Source organism: Poeciliopsis prolifica, unplaced genomic scaffold (assembly GCF_027474105.1).
Source record: "Poeciliopsis prolifica strain line A6 unplaced genomic scaffold, Auburn_PproV2 SCAFFOLD157, whole genome shotgun sequence".
Taxonomy (NCBI): Eukaryota; Metazoa; Chordata; class Actinopteri; order Cyprinodontiformes; family Poeciliidae; genus Poeciliopsis; species Poeciliopsis prolifica.
Window position 1 is genome coordinate 210,448 of NW_026562532.1, and position 23,792 is coordinate 234,239.

The window sequence follows — 23,792 nt, forward strand, 5'->3', positions numbered from 1 at the left end:
TAGAAATAAAGTCATGTTTATTTTTTAATCTAACTGACATGTGATAATAAAACAGTAGAAAAGAAAAACTAAACTATTTCTAGATTTTATAACAGACTGATTTTACTAAAAACTAATGTAAAATATGTCCTAATATTTTACTGCTGTGTCTATTGATCACCACAAGGTGGCAGTAACGATCTGTTTTCAAACATGAATCACATCGATGCTCTCTCCCTGTTTTGTCTTCCAGTATTAAACTCAACTTTTCCACCATGTTGATGAAATACGTCAGAATATTAAAGAAATAATTTAACAAAATCTGTCCTGATGATCTTCATCACTTCACTGATGTTGATCCATCCTGATTAGTTAAAGTCTGATGATTCTGAGCTAAAAGAGTAAAAGTGACATAAAGTTCAGAAAAATCCACCAGAAAACTATTTTCACTTTGTCATTTGTAAATATTGGTGAATCATTCAATCATTATATGAAAGTTACAGCAATCCAGTTGTTCCTTGTACTGATGTTCTGCTGCCTCTCCTCCTCTTCCTCTGTCAGGATGAAGATGATGTCCAGCATCCTGCTGCTCCTCATCCTCAGCTCATGTCTCTGTGGTCAGTCTCCATCTTGTCTTTGTGACAGAAAGCTCTCTAGATGGAGCTGAAAGACTCCCATGTTCCAGTTCTCAGTGTGTCTGCTCCTCTCTTTCCCTCTCTGTCTCCTCAGCAGCAACATTTGTAGTGAATGTGACACAGAGCAGCTATCAGGCAGAGGAGAAGCAGAACATCACTCTGGAGTGGACCTTCACCACCAAGACTCAGGGAACCTGGAAGAATCTGTTCATCTACTGTGAAGTGATCACAGATCATGGAGTCTTAGTTCTCTATCAGGTCCATGAAGGAGTTGAGATTCCAGAGTCTCAGGATGATCAGTTTTCAGGACGAGTCCAGAGCAACAAAGACGTCCTCAGAGAAGGACAAATCAATATTTCTGATTTCTCTCCCAGCACCTGCTGATCAGATCCAAACTCAGAGACCAAGATTGACTCCAGAACCAGAAGAACAAGAATGGATGAACATCATCATCATCATCTTCATCATCATCGCTGTGGCACTGACATTTCTGGCGGCTCTAATTACAAACTTAATTTTCTATGTCAAAAAAAGTAAAGAAAAACAAAAAAAAATAATCATTTAACAAGTTTAGATGCAAAATATAATACAGATAAAAGTTTTGTTCCCTTGAGTTTGGTTGATCAAATTTTACCACCACAGAAACATCAGGTTAGATTTAATAACCTGATTATTGATTAGTAAAATGTTACATTGTAATGAATTATTTAGTCATAATAAAAATGTTTATTATTATATATATTGTATATTTTAGATTTCTGATGCTTCATGACAAATTTAAATGAATACTCACAAACTGAAAATATTTCCTTCATGTTTTTCTGTAACTTTAATGTCAGTAAATCAATAAACTGATTGCAAACGTCTGTCTGTGTGAACATGTGGAGTTTAAAGATTAATTTCTACATACAGTCTGCAGAAATCTCAGAGCAGCTGGAAAATATTTTAGTTTCTAAGTTTTGAAACAAAATGTTGAGAGATTAAGAACTAAAAATACATTTAAATATTTGCTCATATTTTTCTCACTTAGGAGAAAATGAAATATTAATAAATGAGTAATTAGTGTTTTAACTCTGGTGGTTATGATGCATCTGAGAGTCTGTTGGATTGTAAAGACTCTGATATTATTATTATAAAGCTTTTGTGTTGATGCTCATAGAAGAAACAAACAGCAAATTAATCATTTTAATTAATAAGTTTTATAAAGTAACAAAAATTAAACACAAAAATTGATCAGCTGATCGACGTCCAGATATTGATCATTTCTGAAGCAGCAGCTCCTCTTCATCACTTTCTATAAATAAACTCATTTGGCCTTAATGTGGGTTTTACCGTTTTGTTTTGTCCAGCATTTTGTTATATAATCAATAAAACAAACAATTTATCATAAATGTTAGAAGATAAAACTTAACGGTGAATATTAATGATGGACAAAATATAAAAACAGAACAAATCAAACTGAACGGATCCAGTCGGTCCATCACTCAGACCTTCAGCTCTATAAGCTCACAGTTCCTAACTCCACCACCAGGTGGCGCTCCAGTAGAACCCTTGATGGTAGAACTGGTCTGAGGTCAGATCCAGCAGCTGGACTGGTTCTGCTGAGGTCCAAACGGCTGCAGCTCATGTTGGATGTTAAAAGGTTCTGCAGAGAATCAGGTTCTGACAACATGAGGGAAGAAATCTGGATTTATTTACAGCAGAACCTTCAGAACCAGAACCAGTGGAGCAGATCCAGAACTTCACTGGTTCATCAGCTGCTGCAGCTTAAAGCATCTCAGATCAGGGTTCTGGTTCTGGTTCCAGGTTCTGGTTCTGGTTCCAGGTTCTGGTTCTGGTTCTGGTTGAGTCCAGAATGTCTGTCTCCAGCAGTCAGCGGGTCAGAACCAGAACCAGAACATCACTGCTGCTGGTTCATGAACAGAAGAAAGAAAATCAGATAAAACCTGAAAAACTGAACTTAACAATAAATTATAATCTTAGATTAAATTCTCTTTAAGGCTCATTTATGTTGAGTTTCAGTTTTAAAATCTTTCAGCTGCTGAAAAAATCAACCAAATAAATTAATTTGTTGTTTGATGCTGAAAATGTATATTCCTCTAAATCTGATCAAATTGTTTCTAATGATAAAGTGACTGAACTATCTCTTCTCTCTTTATCATTATTAAAATAAACATCTAATAGTAGAAAACATTTCACAAAAAAAAAAAAAAAGAATCATCAGAGCTGCTGCTGTCAGTCCCACAGAGACGATGATGATGATGCTCCTTCCTCTTCTCTCTGGTTCTGGAGTCAATCTTGGTCTCTGAGTTTGGATCTGATCAGCAGCTGCTGGGAGAGAAATCAGAAATATTTATTAATATTTGATGGAAACTGAGATCCAGGAGGATTCATGGAGAAGATGAAGAAATTCAACAACTCAAAATATTTCTTCTCACCAGAAACGTTGAGTCGACATCTTCCAGAGTTGAATCCATCTCCAGTTTTCACGTCACACAGATACAGACCAGAGTCTTCAGTCCTCAGTCTGGACACATGGAGTCTGATTCGTCCTTCTCTGAGGACGTCTTTGTCGCTCTGGACTCGTCCTGAAAACTGATCATCCTGAGACTCTGGAATCTCAACTCCTTCATAGACCTGATAGAGAACTAGTTCTTGATGAGGAGCCAACAAGCTGCAGAAGATGAACAGATTCTTCCAGGTTCCCTGAGTCTTGGTGGTGAAGGTCCACTCCAGAGTGATGTTCTGCTTCTCCTCTGCCTGATAGCTGCTCTGTGTCACATTCACTACAAATGTTGCTGCTGAGGAGACAGAGAGGGAAAGAGAGGAGCAGACACACTGAGAACTGGAACATGGGAGTCTTTCAGCTCCATCTAGAGAGCTTTCTGTCACAAAGACAAGATGGAGACTGACCACAGAGACATGAGCTGAGGATGAGGAGCAGCAGGATGCTGGACATCATCTTCATCCCGAGAGAGGAAGAGGAGGAGAAGCAGCAGGACATCAGGAACATCATCACTAACAATATGAGGAACAACTGGATTCCTGGTTAGGAAAAGAAAAATAAGGAGTGAAATTGTTCTGTTATAATTCATGAGATAAGAATATCAGTGTATAAAATCCTTGTTGAGTGTTTTTCTAAAATTAAATTAAATGTCATAAATCACAACATGAGTGAAACAACATTGAAACAAAGTCAGGCAGAAACATTGAATCCATGTTAAAGTCTGACATTGAAATGAAATTAAAGTGCTGATTGACTTACATGTTGAATCAACATTAAAGTTTCAACCATAACTGACTATTAATGTTGATTCAACCGTCATCTTACTGTGGATCTACATGCATATTTGTATTGATTTTATATTGAATCTGTTGATTCATGTAAATCTTTTGGTCTGACATTTACATCATAACATACCAGTAAAAGTTTTTCATGGTGTTAAACACAGTTTTATTGGCAGATCTTGGCAAACATTCAAAATGATGTTACATTAACTTATTTACAAAAATGTGTGTCCAACAGGTTAAAAATGACAACATGGCATTAATATAACATTTTATCTAAGAAAACAGAAATGGATCTGTAAACATATAGTGAGGTAGGAGAGCAACAAACAACATGCTTTGATTCAAAATCGATCAGGCTTTATTGATCCACCATCAGATGTTCAGCCATCCAATAATCAACCATTCTGACTATAATTCATTTACCATTTTGTGCTGACTGGGCACTTTGCTCAAAATACTTACAAATGACTTACAAATAATAAATAAAACAATCCTTGAAACAAAATCACAATAATGCAGTTGAACCACAAAGAAAATGAAGTTGAAGCTGTGAAGAGGAGGATTGATTAGTTTCAGTCAATAGAAAATGTTTCAGTTCCACAGATCTGGAAAGTAGAAATCATCTTTCTGATCCTGGATTAATCTGAGTCTTTCTGCAGGAATTATTCTTCTACTTTCAAACATCACATGGGATTTATTTTTATCCATAACCTAAAAGTTTAATCTCACTTTCACAGATTAAAGGCTGTTTTTCATATCAATGGCTATTTAAACCAACTTAGTTCCTTCTTGCTTTCATTATTTCTGATCTCTCCATAATCTGGTCAAATCTCTCTCTCCATAATTTCTATTAATCTCAGACTTATAAAACTTATTCAGCTTCTTCTTCTTTTTTCATGCTGATCTTCCAACATCAACTCAATATGATCTTCCAGAGAGGAATCTCTGTTTCTACAGGAAAAACTGCTGAGAGCTTTAACCTCACAGCGCCCTCTGGTGGAGAACTATAGGATTTAACACAGAGTCTGTCTCCAGAAACAGTTTCGCTTTGTTTTCATAATAATTCCTCCAGCATTGAAGCTTCTGCTGCTTTAATGTTTGTGTGATTCTCTGGTTAGGGACCATCAACAAATATCTGATCGATCGAAACACAGAAATAAACCAACAGCTTCCAGATTGTGACTAGAAGATTAAATCATTTTTCTAAACTAAAGAGACGAATCAGTTGGTTAAATAAAAATGTGATGACAAGACTTTCAGCATCTTTTGTCTGACAAAAAAACATATTTATTTAAGTGCAAGCTCTTTTGAACAACAGACTATAAGAACAATGTAGAACTTTAACTCATCAAAGCTGTGATTAAACATTTCAAAGAAGGCTTAAGATAGACAGAAAACATCCCATAATAGACAGCAGGATGAGCAGAAATGGACATGAATGAATTGGTTGAGTAGAAAAATGTGTAACATGAGAGTTATTGATAAAATATCAACATTAATATTTTACATTAAGTTGTTATTCTAAATTATATAAATTTATTTCTGACAGACTCACAAATTTATGTTTTTACCTTTGTAACATGATATGGTAAATAGTTATTACTTTATTATCTCTAAAAGTGAAAGCTGCTCTACAAACCTCCACAAACGGATCTCTAAGGAAGTGACCCACTTTGGTTTGTTTTGGAGCAAGATGGGGGTCGGTGACCTCTGAATGACCTGAAACTGAATATTTAATATTTCAGAAACAAAATCAGTCAAAAGGAAATTTCTAACAGCACCAACCTGCAGTGACGGAGCACCAACACTCAGGATGTTTGTGGATTTGTGGGGTGTCAGTTTCACTCAGCTGTTCACGTCACTCTCTCAGCTACAAACAGTGAAATCACATCAAACCAGAACAAACTGATCTGCAGGATCCGAGGACAAAACGCCGATATAAATCCTGGAAGGTTGAAGTCATTTTTAAACCAGGTGACCAATCGCACCTGATCGTCATCCTCCTGATCTCCAGCTGCAGCCATATAAGGACAGAAGTCCCCCTGCATGGCGTCGGATTGTTGCGAAACCCTCAGCGGTAACATCTTCAGGCCTGCTATAGAAACCTGAGCTACTGTCCAGTATCTAACCTGTCCAGTATCTAACCTGCCCAGTATCTAACCTGTCCAGTATCTAACCTGTCCAGTATCTAACCTGCATAGATTCCTCTCCTGTCCCGATCCCTGACTCTCTCCTCTGCATAAGGACCTCCTGGCTTCGACCCCCGTCTGTCTGACCCTGTGATCTGATACCTGTTTTGACCTAGACTCTGGACCCGCGGGCTCGGATCCCCCGTCTGTCTGACTCAGAGATCAGGGGCCGCCTGATCCCGATTTGGACTCTCTGGTTCTGACCCTGGCCTGTCTGACTAAGAACTGGTTTATCTCCCAATAAACACCAGGTTTCGTATTCTCTGTTCAGTCCCTGCGTCCATCAGTGCCTGAGCGTGAAAACTTTATCACTTACATTGTGTCCAGGTCTCTGAGTAGCTTTGCTGCTGATCTCTACAGGTCAGATCTAAAATAACAGACCAAGCTATTTCTTCTTTGTGCTTCCAGTTACAGAAGGTTGAGGAATTAAATGAAGTTTGTTGGCAACTTTCATGACCAACAGCAAACAGGAGCATTCAGCTCTTAATGCTTTTGCTCACTTTGCTTTGCTTTGCTTTGCTTTGCTCCTCCTACTGGAACTCATTTCAATGAGTCTATAGAAGCAGGAATGGAAAATAGCCTTCTTCAGGACGAGTCCAGTTTATGCTCTGCAACACGAGGAGGGAGAATGTAATGAATGTCTGGCAGGAGGACAAAGAGGAGGAGAGACTCTTAACGTAAATAGAAGTTTGATCCCTCGACCGCCTCAAATTAGAAGAGCATGAAATAAACAGCATAACTGAAACAGTTTGTCAGTCTGTTAGTGTAGATCTGATCTGCAGTAGAACTAGACTATTGAACATCTTATATTAGCATCACTATCAATGTTCAGAGACCTGGAAACAAAGGCTGACAAAGCAACAAAATGTGAGGCTGATAAAGAAGAAAACTAACAGTAAGTTTATTACATGTTTGTTTATAATTTAGAGTTAGTTTGTCCATCATTAATATTCATCGTTAAGTTTTATCTTCTAACATTTATGATAAATTGTTTGTTTTATTGATTATATAACAAAATGCTGGACAAAAACAAAACGGTAAAACCCACATTAAGGCCAAATGAGTTTATTTATAGAAAGTGATGAAGAGGAGCTGCTGCTTCAGAAATGATCAATATCTGGACGTCGATCAGCTGATCAATTTTTGTGTTAATTTTTGTTACTTTATAAAACTTATTAATTAAAATGATCAATTTGCTGTTTGTTTCTTATATGAGCATCAACACAAAAGCTTTATAATAATAATATCAGAGTCTTTACAATCCAACAGACTCTCAGATGCATCATAACCACCAGAGTTAAAACACTAATTACTCATTTATTAATATTTCATTTTCTCCTAAGTGAGAAAAATATGAGAAAATATTTAAATGTATTTTTAGTTCTTAATGTCTCAACATTTTTTTTCAAAACTTAGAAACTAAAATATTTTCCAGCTGCTCTGAAATTTCTGCAGACTGTATGTAGAAATTAACCTTTAAACTCCACATGTTCACACAGACAGACGTTTGCAATCAGTTTATTGATTTACTGACATTAAAGTTACAGAAAAACATGAAGGAAATATTTTCAGTTTGGGAATATTTCTTTAATTTGTCATGAAGCATCAGAAATCTAAAATGTGTTTTTCATCTTTTGAGAAATATGAATATAATAAAGACTTTGGACACATTTGAAGCTTTTTTTTTAATCCAATCCAAAGTTTTTTGCTAATTTATATGAATTATAACATGAAAGTAAATTACAGAAAAACAAAATGTTTCATTCAATATGAGATTAAAGTTCCTGAAATTGAAACTGAGAAATTTCATAAACATTTAAGTATTTAGTAAATCCAGATACTTCTTTAAACTTTGGCTCCTTCTCTGACTTTATTAACCTGTGAAAGTAAAGCGATGTTTCTGTGTTTATGAGAGAAAGATGAGTTTCATTGGCTGGTTTCAGGTCGACTTCTGGCTCTGAAGGACTGTGATGTTCAGCCTCTGCTGCTCTCAGAGCGTCTGCAGCATCAGGACCATCAGATCCTCAGCAGGCAGAGAAACTCCTGATCTGATCAATATAGGATGCTGAGCTGGTCAGAGTTCAGGTCCAGTCAGAGATCAGGTCAGAGTTCAGGTCCGGTCAGAGTTCAGGTCCGATCAGAGTTCAGCAGCTGAGCTTCAGGATGGACCAGCAGCTCCTGCTTCCTGATCCAAAACCAAATAAAGAGCAAATTGAGTCATAATGAGACATTAAAGAGGAAACAAGCAAACAGAGATTCATTCATTCATTCATTCATTCATTCATTCATTCAGGTGAACAAGACGGAGACACAGCTGGTAGAAAAAGAATCAGGTTTTAATAAAAGCTTCAGTTTCTGATCATTGATAAAAACAACAGAGAACTACAAAAAAAAACATGTTATGAGAAATAAAACTCAAGAATCTTTGAGTTGAAACGTTGAGAAAACTTTGGACATGTTGAAGAATTAAAGTTGAAACTTCAACATTTATATTCATAAAACCTTCTATTAAAACAAACAATGATGGTGAAAATCTGTTAAAAACAACTTTAATGTTTAAAGTTTATTGTTTAAATGTATTAAATTTATAAATCATCATTTGAAAACAGTGAAATATAACAACCAAAGGTTTCATTCTGTTTTGTTTCTAACATATTGATAAAAAAATTATAATAAATTGAATCACTTTATTAGTAACAATAATACAGTGTTATTATTTTATTAAGTGTTTCATCACTTAAACACAAACACTGATCAATACGTCTGATTGAGTCAGAAAGTTTTTGGAAATGATTTAATAATTTAATAACAATAAACAGATCATTTTATTACAATTGATTAATTCATCACAATGTAACATAATAGCCATTAAATTTCTTCAATCTAACCTGGTGCTCCTGTAGTGGCAAAATTATTATCATCCAAACTCAAACAAACAAAACTTTTATCTGTATTATAGTTTACAATTAAAATTGTTGAATGATTTTTTTATTTTTTTGTTTATCTTTCTGTTTTTCCCTGACACAGAAAAACAATTTTATAATTATAAGCAACAGAGCAACAGATGCTACTGCTGTCAGTCCCACTGTGATGATGATGATGATGTTCATCCATTCTTGTTCTTCTGGTTCTGGAGTCAATCTTGGTCTCTGAGTTTGGATCTGATCAGCAGCTGCTGGGAGAGAAATCAGAAATATTTATTAATATTTGATGGAAACTGAGATCCAGGAGGATTCATGGAGAAGATGAAGAAAATCAACAAACTCAGGATTTTATCTGAGTAAAATATTTATTCTCACCAGAAACGCTGAGTCGACATCTTCCAGAGTTGAATTCATCTTCAGTTTTCACGTCACACAGATACAGACCAGAGTCTTCAGTCCTCAGTCTGGACACATGGAGTCTGATTCGTCCTTCTCTGAGGACGTCTTTGTCGCTCTGGACTCGTCCTGAAAACTGATCATCCTGAGACTCTGGAATCTCAACTCCTTCATGAACCTGATAGAGAACTAAGACTCCATGATCCGTGTTCGCTTCACAGTAGATGAACAGATTCTTCCAGGTTCCCTGAGTCTTGGTGGTGAAGGTCCACTCCAGAGTGATGCTCTGCTTCTCCTCAGGGGGGCCTCAGGGCTGTGTCCTGAGCCCCCTGCTGTTCACCCTGATGACCCACGACTGCCGTCCACACTTCAGATCCAACCACATCCTGAAGTACGCGGACGATGCCACAGTGGTGGGCCTCATCCGGGACAACAACGAGACGGCCTATAGGGATGAGGTGCGGCATCTGGTGGACTGGTGCAGAGGAAACAACCTGATCCTGAATGTCAACAAGACCAAGGAGATCATCGTAGACGTCAGGAAATCCAGACCCACCCACACACCACTCCTCATCAACGACTCAGCAGTGGAGGTCTTCAGCAGCACCAAGTTCCTGGGGGTGCACATCAACGAAAACCTCAGCTGGTCTCCCCACATCTCCTCACTGGTGAAGAAGGGCCAGCAGCGCATGCACTTCCTGCGTCGGATGAAGAGAGCATCCCTCCCGCCCCCCATCCTTCAGACCTTCTACAGAGGGACCATCGAGAGCCAACTGACCAGCTACATCTCCATCTGGTCTGGGAGCTGCAGGGCCTCTGACTGGAAGTCTACAGAGGGTGGTGAGGACAGGGGAGAAGATCACGGGGGCTCTGCTCCCCTGCATCAAGGACATCGCAGAGAGGCGCTGCCTATCTCGCGCTCACCAGATCCTCTCGACCCCACCACCCCAACCATGGACTGTTTTCCCCCTGGCGTCTGGAAGAAGGTTCTGCAGCATCTTGTGCAGAACAACCAGACTACTGAACAGTTTCTTCCCCGGGCCATCAGACTGCTTAACGCCACATAACACCCCTCCACACACACACACACGCACACACACACACACACACACACACACACACACACACACACACACACACACACACACACATACACATACACATACACACACACACACACACACACACGCATACACATACACATACACATACACATACACACACACATACACATACACATACACACACACACACACACACACACCAAATCACCCCCCCATGGACATGGTCAATACATGCACTTAGTTTAGTTTTGTTTATAACACTGAACCTGTGGATTCTATGGCACTTTATTCTTAGCTCTTATATATTTATTTAGCTATTATTTATTTATTGTGTAGTGTAAATTTTAGCTCCGTTACACTGGTAGCCAAGTAACGACATTTTGTTGTCAAGATTCACCTTGTGTTTTTTTTGTACAATGACAATAAAGGAAGTCTAAGTCTATGTATGAATTAGTTTGACTTTGTCTCCAGGTTGCTGTGAGTTGCAGATTTCTGCTCAGGTTCCTCTAGAAAATGAGATCTAGATCTCAGCAGGTTCACCTGGTTAAATAAAATAGAGAATAAAATATTGTTGACCAAACAAACAAAACTCATCTGAAGTGTCACCAAGTCAGAGCAGGAAGAGGCAGGAGAAGGAGCCTCGTTTATACTCACAGCGCCCCCTGCTGGCTGCTAATGGAAGCGCAGGAGTTCTACAGCATTGAGAGTTTCTTAAAGCGACACAAGAAAATAAAATTATTTCTGTTGGAGAATCTGAAGTTCAGCTTTTATTCTGAAGGAAGAGCTCTGGACTATTAGCTTAAAGAGACTAATAGTTTATTTAAGCTCTAGATTAAATAAACTATTTAAGTTTATTTAACTAAAAACTCTTAGAACATGAGTTTTTAGTTTTTATACTTTTAGATCAACATTTTTAGATTATTTTTCTGCTTTTGCTCTTTCCTTTAGTTTGTTGTTTTCTAGTATTTTCTTCTAATTCATGTGAAGCATTTTGAATTGCCTTGTTGAAAATGTTCTTAATAATTAAAATACATTTCCTAATACAGTAAGAAAAGGGAGCTTCATGAAACGTGTTGCAGATAAAAACACCTTCACTGTCATCAGATCAAAGACTTTTAATTAGTTTGTTAATAATGAGAATAATGAGAAAACTCAGATTTTATACTTTTAATACATTTTATTTTCAGTAAAATACAATTAAAGCTTTTTTCACTTTTCACTGTGTTTCTTACTGCTGAACATTTTTAACTAAAACCATTTATGTTTCTGCAGTTTGTGAAAACCAATGAGTTGAAGTAATTTTCTAAAATGTTTCATTTTCTATTGTTAAAATGAGCTTAAATAACTTTAATAAATGATTTTTCATCTGCAGAAAGTGGCTCACATAAAGACCAGAGAGTTTCTATCACAACACAGAGGATTTATTAGATTTTATCTTCCTGCAGCAGAACAACAAAACAGACAGGTTATTATCTAATTGTTCTAATAAATCTTCTTTAAATCTCATTAGTTATATTTATTAACTTCAGCTTCTTCATTTTACAATATTTACAATAAAATACTTTCAGTTCAGCAGCTCACAGTAACATAATCACACATTACATGATATAAAAACACAAGAGTCACAAAAATGAATTTGATCAAATATGAAAAATATTGAGACACTTTGAGTTGAAACATTAAGTTTAAATTAAAAACTTTCAACTTGTTGAAAATGTAACACATTTTGTAATGAATTGCAAACTTTCATATTTACAATGTTTCAACAAAGAAACAACAAAATAATACTGATGGTAAAGATTCATGTTAAAGGAAACCAAAACACTTTTATGTCAATGTTTTGTGTTGATTTCTAAAATAAATTTAACGTATAAAAATGTCCCTTTTGAAATTAATTCTTTGATTTCACCTAAAAATAGGGAAAAGTTTATTTTTATAACAAACTCTTCAAAATCTGTAGATGTTTTGTTTCATAACATATTTATAAAAGTATTTATTAAAAATATCTGTGAAAATAAACATTTAATATCTGCATAATTCAACAATAGGAAGATTTAAAAAAAAAAAAAAAACATTTATGTAAACGTAACAAAATCATCAGTTTGATCCCAGTGATGATGTGAAAAACCCCAAAATGACTGATGATCAATGAACCAATATCTGATCAATGGTTCAGTCTTAATTATTGATCAGTTATCAGACATAATAATTGGTCAATAATTCTTACTGAGTCCAGAAACTTTTGGAAATTATTTACAATTTCTAAAACAAAAACAATAAATGACTCAAAGTCGTCATTATTACAAACTTTCATTGATGATCCAACATGTTGATCAGAATAAATGGAAATAAATCTGATATTTCTGTGCTGGAAAAATTAGTTTTCAACTGAACTATCATGAACAACTTTGTTATCTGGATTGTTTTTTTCATCTACACTTGTTAAATTATTCTTTCTTTTCTTCCAAAACAAAATAATCAACATTATTATTAGAATCATCAGAGCTGCTGCTGTCAGTCCCACAGTGATGATGATGATGAAGATGATGTTCCTTCCTCGTCTCTCCGGTTCTGGAGTCAATCTTGGTCTCTGAGTTTGGATCTGATCAGCAGCTGCTGGGAGAGAAATCAGAAATATTTATTAATATTTGATGGAAACTGAGATCCAGGAGGATTCATGGAGAAGATGAAGAAATTCAACAACTCAGGATTTTATCAGAGTAAAATATTTCTTCTCATCAGTAACGCTGAGTCGACATCTTCCAGAGTTGAATCCATCTTCAGTTTTCACGTCACACAGATACAGACCAGCGTCTTCAGTCCTCAGTCTGGACACATGGAGTCTGATTCGTCCTTCTCTGAGGACGTCTTTGTCGCTCTGGACTCGTCCTGAAAACTGATCATCCTGAGACTCTGGAATCTCAACACTTTTATATACCCGATAGAGAACTAAGACTCCATGATCCGTGATCACTTCACAGTAGATGAACAGATTCTTCCAGGTTCCCTGAGTCTTGGTGGTGAAGGTCCACTCCAGAGTGATGTTCTGCTTCTCCTCTGCCTGATAGCTGCTCTGTGTCACATTCACTACAAATGTTGCTGCTGAGGAGACAGAGAGGGAAAGAGAGGAGCAGACACACTGAGAACTGGAACATGGGAGTCTTTCAGCTCCATCTAGAGAGCTTTCTGTCACAAAGACAAGATGGAGACTGACCACAGAGACATGAGCTGAGGATGAGGAGCAGCAGGATGCTGGACATCATCTGGCTTGGAATAAACATCAGTGAAGTGATGAAGATCATCAGATGTTGATCAGCTGGTTCATAAACTTTCTGTCGAATTTCATCAACATGGTAGAAAAGTTGATTTTAATACTGAAATACAAAACAGAGAAAATATTGTTTTAAATCAGATCTCTACTGCCCCCTTTGGTGACAAATCAATGCAGCAGCAGAAAAACACCAGGATGTTTCAGGTTCTTGAAGCTTCTTAGTAAAATCAGTCTGAAGACAAAAACAACAACAACAACATCATGGGTCAGTGAAATCTGAAAACTTAATAAAATAATTTAGTTTTCTCATTTTACTGTTAAATAGAAATATAAACATATATTTTATTTTTATATTGAATTAGTGAACAGAAAATGGAAGAAAAGTTGAGTTTAATACTGAAAGACAAAACAGAGAAAAGATTCATGTTTGAAAAAAAATAAAATACTACTACCATAGCCGTAAGTACTGGTTGGGTCGGGGAGGTCTGGAGTCCCAATTTCCCTCCCCACCCCCCCAAAAAAAAAAAAAAAATCATTGAAGAAACTTTTGCAATTAAACAAGATCAATCTTGTAAACCAAAGGAAAAATAAACAAATAAATAAATAAATCTGAATTTCACCCAAAAAAAACTAAGAAATAATTTTTAGGTCATCCTCCCATTTTTAGAACAATAATAATGTCCAAAGTGTGAGAGAAACAACAGCAATGCTGAAAAGCACAGGCTGGCAGAGCCACTGAAGGGAGGAGTTAGCTGCTAGCTGTTAGCTGCTAACTATTAGCTGTTGGCTGCTAACTGCTAGCGTTGAAGCACAAACAAAAAACCCTCCAGTAAGTAAAAACTAAAAGCAAAAGACATGTAATACTTTTTATTTACTTCCACTGTTAAATAGGAAGAAACACATTAACAATAAAAATCAGACTGCAGTCTATTTCATTACTTTTGGCTGAGTCATGATAAACTGCCTTGTCAACAAAACTGCAACATTTCTTTCATAGACGTAAGCTTTTTAGTTGAAAGTAGCAAGCATGTCATTAATATTTAGCTCTTTAACTTTTAGTTAATTATAAGAGAGTAAAACTGAAGGGAGGGGCTGAGCAAGTGGACGCAGCTCAGAGTCTGAAACCGAGAACAGAAGAGAGAACAGATAGAAATGTACAAAGTTCTGCTTTTATTTCTCTGTCTGCAACGCTTAGCCTTTAAAGCACAAAATAAAACCTGGATATTTTTCTATATAAAGCCTGGTGCTTTAGGTGTTTTAAGTTACGATTCCCCAGATATTAATTTATATCTACTTGTTTGTTCTCAGTCACAATGTGTTTTGGTTCAAGGTTCAGTTTGGCTCGTCTTAAAATCTCCACCATGTTCTTCAGCAGTTCATCTCAATTAATGATAAAAATCTTTGTTTCTATTATTGTCTGTGGCTCTGAAACAGATTCTCTCTATCTGTCAGAAACCAGAAAGTCAATTTATTATTTTAAATACATCTCTGATAAACAATAGAAATCAGATTTTTATCATTTTAACAAGTTCTCGTGAGTCAACAGCACTAATGATTATCAAGCTGTTAAATATTTTAACAAAGTTCATCTTAAGAGTCAGAATAAAAACTGAACAACAATAAATTAGAAGAAACTCACCTGAAACGTGGTGCATAAAACCTGTGGTGTGTTAAGATATTTCCATTTGATCTTTGCTGTTCACTGGAGAGACTTGACATGACTGCTCTCAAGCAGAAACAGGCAGAACGAGGGTGGAGACAGTAACAGGGTGTGTTGTTCTGCTCTTACCTGTCAGGCTACATTCCGTGCTGGCAAAAAAAACTTTTACTGTCGTTTCTTTTGTCTCTCTGGTTGATAAAACAGCCTTGTGCGTCACAAACAGGTTCCAGCTTTTCATTTTAAATCCACTTCCTTCAACTGTTTTTATCTTTGACAATTTTGTCCACATTTCATTATTTTTACACAATTCTAAACATTTTCAGCCACTAAAGCTGATTTTCCACTTTGATTTTTCTCTGAACTTTAATATGAACATGAAGGTGAACATGATTAAAGTGTTAGAAATGAAAAATAACTCAGATTCCTTCAGTCTAATAATGTGAAAAATAACCAGTTAATGGTGCAAACAGGTTCAGAAGATTCTTATAAATAACAAACAGAAATAATCAAAATAAGGGAGAAAGAGCTGATGGATTATTAATGCAAAAAACTTTATGCATTGAAACACAAAAGACTGAAATAAAAAAGAAAAATCTTTCATTAGTCATGTAAAATTTAATTGATACAAAAAATAGAAATAAAACACATAAAATTATAATAATGATAGAAAAGAAAATAATGCTGTAGCCAATTAGAAGACTATTTAATAAGATCAAATAAAACTGTATAAAGAAACAAAATGAAAACATATTAAAGAGAATTACAGAAGTCCATGTAAAAGTCCAAGATGGCTGCAGATACATCAATGAATATCACATTTATCTGATCCTTTATATATATATATATTCTTTTATTTAAATAGAGAAATGTTCTGTTACTCTTTCACACTAACCATGTGACTGAGTTTAATTATTCAAGCTGAAACAAAAGCATTTCTCAGCTGCAGACAACTGGGCAGTTAGGTTTGTGCTCACAGGTGTAACAAAAATGTCATGGTGGCTGGGACGAGTCACACCCAAACCTAAAACCTACTTCATGCTCAGAGGAAAAACCCGGCAGAACAAACCTGCTAAACCTGCTGCCTCCTCTTATTGTTTGCCTCCAGGTTGAGCTACTCAGAAGTTCCCGAAAATATTTGGGCCCTTCCTATGAATTACAATAAAATAAAAACTCACACGTTTAAGTCCCAAATCTAAAACTTTGAAGATTTCCTTGACTTAAATAGTAGAAGTTAAGAGATGCAGTCAAAAATATTTTAAAGTGCATTACATCCACTCTATGGCCAAACCAGAGAAACATTTGTTGCTGTTGAAAACAGAACAGTTATCAACAGACAGGAAAAACACTGAGACTGTGTTAGAGGAGGATGAAGGAGAAAACCTTTTATCTATGAAACAGTGAAGGCAGCAACACTTGGGTTTGATTTGACTGAACCAAACTTCTCCTGGAACAAAGTCCTTCAGACGGATGAGACCAAAATAAACTGAGAAAACCAAACACACAATAGCAGCAGCAGAGCTGTGATGCTCTGGGCTTGTTTTACAGTCTTCACTTCAACCAGGATCTGCTCTGGTTACCAAAGAGATGAAGTGAAATGTGAGGCCGTCTGTCCTCCAGCAGCTTCAGGACCTTCAGGTTCTGTTGAACCTCAGGAAAAGTTTGACCATCAGAGCTGCTGCTGTCAGGAACAGAGAAACATGGAGGCCGATCCGTCCTCAACCTTCTGCTTCTGGATCCAAGGTTGTTCTCTGGGTTGGAGAGACATCAGCAGCTGCTGGACAGACAGATGCTTTGAATATTACAGAAATCTTCAGAAGAATAAAGTCTATAGTAATTTAACCATATAAACAACATAGAGATAGTAGGTTCCATTTAAACCGGGTCAGTTCTGCTCACAAACCCACAGAAACATCAAAACTTTTCACTATGTTAAACTTAAACTAATTTTATGAGTATAATAACATATTGAGTATTTACCTTGTTCCTGCATTAAACCTTCCTTCATTTTTTCTGTCCTCCTTTTGATTGTTAGTTGTTTATTTTACAAACAAAGCTGCAGTTTTTAAAAAAGTAAAATAAAAAGATTCAAGTTAGACAACAAAACTAAACCAGACATTTCTATATTACAGTTATTCTTTTCAATCTCTCATTACACAGAGACACTAAAACATGTTACAAATGAAAATATTTATCCTTCCAAATAAATGTTAATAATATTAATGTAAATGGAAGAGTCACTGAGATGCAGTTAGAAACAAATCATCTACATTCTGATGTCGTCTAGTTAATCTAATCCTCAAGATTAATCTGATTATCAGTGATAAAAATACACTGTCTGCACAATAACTGGGCAAGTTTTAGTTTGGACCATTATCAGAAACTAAAGATTCTCATTTAATCTTTAATATTAATTTACTTCAAACATGAATGTTCAAGATTGAATGTGTAAGTAGAGCCATGATTGGAGGAATATCTATGTTCACAATTCAGGCCAAAGCCACACATCACCTGATATTAAGATTCAGCTTGGAGTTAGAAAATAAGCCTAAAATAATGTTATGGTCAAAATATTCACCTGAATAATAATTATGCAAAAGGTTGACTGTCTCAAGTCTCATTTATTATCACAAACTAGCTAAAGTCTTTACTTTAGAATAAAAGTTTCAACATAAATCCTGATTTTCTCTGCAACATGCAGTAACATCTTTCTGTCACTAGGTGGCACCAGCTGTCCGATAACGTTTGATGTTTTCCGATTCTTTTGTTTTATTCCTAAACTTTCTAACCAAGTGAATTAATAATGTTCATTTTAGATCAACTAGAAGTCCTTTGCTTCAGATTCTGAATTAAGCAGCTCAAATATTATTTATGACGTTAAATATTAAACATTTTTGTTCGTCATAATATTTGCATTTCCTGGTTTTCTGCACAAAACATCTGTTGACTTTTAACTTTGTGTCTGAGCTGCAAACTCACATCTATCCGAACACGATTCAAATGCATAATGTGCATGAAATAAAGTGTTTATTTTAACATTTTAGTTTCTGAACACAAATCAGCATTTTAATCTGCCGTCTTGATCAGCAACGTAACAAAAGCTGAAAACCTAAAAAAATTAAGAATATGATTATATTAGAGCTGCTCACCTTTTTATTGATTATTCAGACGAAATTATGTTTCCAGAAAGGAAAAAAACAACTGAATCAGAAGTAAAAGCTTCTCTTCAACCAGCCTGATGAAAGAATGAAAGTCTTCTTCTTCTTCTTTAGGTTTTAACGGCAGCTTGCATCCGTTTTTGTTGCACTACTGCCCTCTATTGGATCCTAATATCTATCTCTTAAATTCTCAAAATAATCCCACTGTTTTTAAAAAAAGGAAACATTTTCTTCCTCCCTTCATTACTATTTAACTGATCCACCACTTTTTCAAACTTCAACTCTCCAATACAACCTAACTCCTTTATTCATAATTTTCTTTGATTTTCATATTTTCTACAACTAATAAAACATGTTCCATTGTTTCTACAGAATCACACCAACTACATAAACCAGTGAGATGTTTCCCCATCTTATAAAGAGTTCCATTTAATAAACTATGCCCGGTTCTTATTCGAGTTATAATTACCTCTACCTTTCTAGTTAATCCTCTAACTCTTTCTACATCAACTGTATTTTGAAACCTGTATAAATGCCTTCCATTAATTTCATTCTCCCACCTAATTTTCCATATCTTTTTACTTTCTCTCCAAGCTATACTTTTCCCCTCTGATTTCGATAGCTTTTCTAACATATCAATTTCTTCTTTTTTACTAGCCTCCTTCGCCAACCTATCTGCTCTTTCATTACCTAAAATACCTACATGAGCAGGAGTCCAAAATAATATTACAGTTTTATTTTGTTCACATATTCTATGATGAACAGCCATAACCTCATATATTTTGATGATTACTTGAACATCCCTTTTCAATACTCATCAAAGCAGATAGTGAACCACTACAAATTATAAATTTATTTCCTTTACTATCCTCCACCCATTCTAAAGCTAATAATGTAGCACACAATTCTACTGCATAGATACTCAAGTAATCAGATGTTCTTTTTGAAATCTTTATCTTTAAATCTAGAATCACTACTGCTGCACTTGTTACTTCGTTTTTAGGATCTTTTGAACCATCAGAATAAATCTGTACATAATCATTATATTTATTTTGTATTTGATGATAAAACTCTTATCATCAAGAGTTTTATCATCAAATTGATATAGAACAATTTCGTCTTCTCAATTGTTCTATATCACTATTAGATATTTTCCCCTGACTATCTAATATTGACTTGTCTACATTAATATATTTCCATGACCAAGCTGGTCTCACAGGTTATACTACTGTTTGACTGAATTCTTTGTCAAATACATTAAATGTTTTGCTCTATCATCTCCCACCCACCCAAAACTATTACTTTTCCTCTCTCCCAACAATGTTGCACACTTTCTTAACTGGGTGATCTTCATTTTGTCCTTTTAAACTTACCCAATAATTTACCATGATCTGCTGTCTTCTAATACATAATGGCATCTCTCCTCACTCTACTTGTAATGCACATACTGGGGTAGATTTAACTGCCCCTAAGCAAATTCTCAAAGCTCTTGCTTGAATAATATCCGATTTGTTTAACCTAGTTTTGCTTGCTGATCCATACACCACACTCCCATAATCTATTCTAGATCGAATTAATGACACATAAATATTTTTAAGTGTTTCAAAGTTTGCACCCCATGTCAACCCTGTCAAACACCTCATAATGTTAAGAACCTTTTTACTTTTTTCCATAATGTGATCTATATGAATTTCCCAAGTTAGTTTCTTATCAAAGACTACCTTCCAAAAAACGAAAACTATCAACCGTTTCTAATTCTTTCCCATATAAATATAATTTTTTATCATTTCTAACTTTCTTATTTGTAAAGAACATTACTTTCGTCTTCTCAATTGAAAATTTAAAACCCCACTCAATTTCCCACTTACTTACTCTATCTATACCTTCCTGAAGTTTTAAAATAAGATGTTCTATATTTCTTCCCCTTTTCCATAATGCTCCATCATCAGCAAATAGTGATTTCCCAAAACTAACTGGTATTTCATTAAAAATATCATTTATCATCACCGAGAATAATGTTGGACTTATCACACTTCCTTGAGGAGTTCCATTTTCTATTTGACACGATTTTGAAACATGAGAACCTATTTTAACTTGGATATTTCTATCACATAAAAAATCCCATATCCAGTTAAACATACTCCCTCCTATTCCTATCTGGTGTAGTTTAATCATTAATCCTTCTCTCCATAACATGTCATATGCTTTTTCCACATCAAAAAATACAGCCACAGCAGTTTCCTTATTAATTTGAGCTTTTCTAATATCATCTTCTAAACACAATACTGGATCCATTGTTCCTCTCCCTCTACGAAAGCCACTCTGATGCGAGAGCAATTCCTTGATTCCAAATATTGTACTAGCCTCTCATTCACCATCCTTTCCATCAGCTTACATATATTAGATGTTAAAGCAATCGGCCTATAGTTTTCAGGATTACTATGATCTTTCCCAGGTTTCTTTATCGGAATAACAACCGCTTCTTTCCATTCACTAGGTATTCTTCCCTCTTTCCAAATCTTATTATACAAATTTAATATCTTCTTCAAAACATCATCACTCACATGTCTTAGCATAATAACATACTTCATCTTTACCTGGAGCACTATTTCTTGTTCTACCCAAAGCTCTTTTCAATTCTCCAATAGAGAAATGTTCGTTCATCAATTCATCCTTAATAATTCCCTTTCTTCTTAAAATTCCACCATTTTCTCTTTTAGTTTTCTCTCTCCCCTTTATTTCTTTATCTGATAATTTTTTCCCACTATGAATCTCCACAAATGTGCTTACTAAAATATCAGCTTTTTCCCTGTCATTTATTGCTATTATACTGTTTCTATTTAATATTGGATAACTCCATTCTCTTCTATCTCCCCCCATTTTTTTGATCATTCCCCAAACTTCCCCAATCTTTGTACTATTACCAATTTTGTCACAAAAATTTCTCCAATATATCCTTTTTGCTGTTCTTATTGTTTTCCTTACTTTAGCCTGTGATTTTTTATATTCGATCAAATGTTGAAAATTATGAGACTTTTTAACCAGTTTAAATGCTTTATTTCTTTCTTTGACCACTGTTCTACACTCTTCATTTACAGTCTATACAGTAGTGTTGATTGTTCATTAATGTGTACTATCCTTAATAAAGATTAAAGATGAAAAGATTAAAGATCGTCCCACCATGGAACTAATTTCCTCCTATTCTTCCCTGATGTTTTTGGAACAGACCTTTCAACAGCTTCTAATATACCCTGACTAATCTCACGACTCATATTTTCTATACTCAAATCATTTTTTATATTTGATATCTTATTCTCACATAAGTTATTACATTTTTCCCAATTTGCTTTCCTAAATATCTACTTCCCTCCCAACATTTTAAGATTCTGCACCTGACCCATCCTTATTTTGCTGACTATAATGTAATGGTCACTACCAAAGGATTTATTTTTAACTTGCCAATCACATAATGGAGCTAAACAACTGGAAACAAATGTTAAATCCACTACAGATTCCTTACCTGAATTAATATCAATTCTTGTCTTTTCGCCATTATTCAAACATACAAGATTATTACTATCTAGAAATTCCTCTAAAACCTTACCATTATAATCAACTTTTGTACTTCCCCATAAGGAGTGATGAGCATTAAAATCGCCACACCAAATAATATTTCCTTTCATACCCATCTCATCAAGTTTACTTATTTCAAGCTTTTTACAGGGATTATAAAAATTTATAATCAAAATTACCTTCTTTTCTATCCATATTTCAAGTTCTACATACTCCAATTCCCCTTTCTTTTCAACTATTTTATAAGGAATACCTTCCTTAATCAGAGAAAGACACCCTCCCCCATTTCCTTCTTTCTATCATACCTTACTACAATATATCCGTTCACTCTGAAATCCAAAAAAGGCTTCAGCCATGTTTCTTGTATACAAACTATATCAGGTTTAACTTTCTGCTCATAAATAAACTGTTTAAAATCTTGACCGTTTGACAATAGACTCCTTGCATTCCATTGTAAGATTAAAATTATCCTTCCTGACTCGTTTGACTACATAGTTCTCCTCTTATATTTATTTATATATATTTATCAACCCTAAACTATGGCATGCCGCCTTAACAATAATCTGAATCCTTTCTGTCTTTGATCTCACATCTGAGGTTGCATTTATCACTCCTGCAATAAAAGTCACCATTTTCTTTTTTTCCTCCTCTATTTTCCTATCAACCTTTTCCATAACCTTTTGGATTATAGATTTTTCCCCTGTCAAAGATTTCTCATTTTGTTCTTCTTTCCCAACCATTTTACATGCTTCTGCATATGTTACTTTCTGCACAATCTTTGTTTTCTGTATCACTACTTGCTGTTTTTTCAAAGAAAACCTCCTTTGGTACCTCTTTCGTTTCAAACTCCACTAGGACAGTTTCTGTTTCAACTTTCTCTGGACCTTTTGTCATTCATTGTGCTCCTTTTACTTCCCTATTTCTTTCTTTTAAATGTCCAACCAAATCTTTCATATTTACACTGAAAGGCACTCCAGTGATAACTCCTTTACTTCCAATATTTCTTTTTTCACCCACTCTAACGACTGTTCTAACTTTTACTTTACATACCCATCCTAATTTCTTCGCTTTTACCACCTGATCTTCCGAATTACACCCAATCAACAGATTTCCGTCTCTCAAAACTTTAGCATGTTTATATCTCCAATATGCCCTTTAAGTGCTTTTGTTAATTTCAGTGGATCAATCTTCTTAACCCCTTCTTCTTCATCAAATCTTATAATAATGTTCATATTTGGGTTTTTTGATTCTTCTACTTTTTCTCAGATCCTTCACTCTCAGTGTCTTTCGTACTTTTCTCATTTCGCTTTTTCCTCTTCCTTTCAGCAGCGTTGTTTCTTTCCACCCTTCACCTTCTCCCACTCTTTCCCTTCATCTTGATCATCCATCCCTTCCTCTTCACTACAATCTACATTATTTCCGCCAGTTTTCCCCAAATCCATCTCATCCATACTTTAATTTAAGTCCCATTTATCCGTCAAAACTCAAATCCAAACTTTCCTGTCTTCGCTCTCAACCTCCGTCAAATAGCGTCGGGCGTCTCCCTCAGCTGTCTCCGTTCAGCTCAATCACGCCGTCCCCAAATGAAAATGACGATTATCTGTCTCCGTAATGAATCAACTGCGCTAAAACACAGCGTCTTCCTTATATGGGCA

General features: G+C 35.4%; 2 protein-coding genes across 3 annotated transcripts in view; both read right to left on the reverse strand.

The window, feature by feature from the left end:
• Positions 1–1,794: 1,794 nt before the first annotated feature.
• On the reverse strand, positions 1,795–6,614 carry LOC129356119 (uncharacterized). Of its 2 annotated transcripts, none has more exons than XR_008605358.1 (4): positions 5,691–6,614; positions 3,528–3,659; positions 3,053–3,415; positions 1,795–2,942 (listed from the first exon to the last, which is right to left on the reverse strand). XR_008605358.1 is itself a non-coding variant. In XM_055025730.1 (4 exons), the coding sequence occupies exons 2-4, from the start codon at positions 3,628–3,630 to the stop codon at positions 2,779–2,781; spliced, it is 633 nt and encodes a 210-aa protein (XP_054881705.1). In that variant the 5' UTR covers positions 3,631–3,659; positions 5,691–6,614; the 3' UTR covers positions 1,795–2,778. The 2 variants fall into 2 exon arrangements, 1 of the variants encoding a protein (XP_054881705.1); XM_055025730.1 differs by having other exon boundaries at positions 1,795–2,945.
• Positions 6,615–12,543: 5,929 nt separating this feature from the next.
• LOC129356118 (uncharacterized) overlaps positions 12,544–23,792 on the reverse strand; it is a 41,514-nt gene continuing 30,265 nt past the window's right edge. Inside the window, exon 3 of the mRNA XM_055025729.1 lies at positions 12,544–13,091. Within this exon, the coding sequence (XP_054881704.1) occupies positions 12,856–13,091 (236 nt within the window). The 3' untranslated portion in view covers positions 12,544–12,855. The remainder of the gene's footprint in view (positions 13,092–23,792) is intronic.

Excerpts from the sequence above, each read along its gene's own strand:
- LOC129356119 (XM_055025730.1), bottom strand. The coding sequence starts at position 3,630 with ATGATGTTCCTGATGTCCTGCTGCTTCTCCTCCTCTTCCTCTCTCGGG. Across the intron at positions 3,416-3,527 it reads CCTCAGCTCATGTCTCTGTG|CAGCAACATTTGTAGTGAAT; the intron begins GTCAGTCTCCAT and ends CTGTCTCCTCAG. Across the intron at positions 2,946-3,052 it reads ATGTCGACTCAACGTTTCTG|CAGCTGCTGATCAGATCCAA; the intron begins GTGAGAAGAAAT and ends TTTCTCTCCCAG.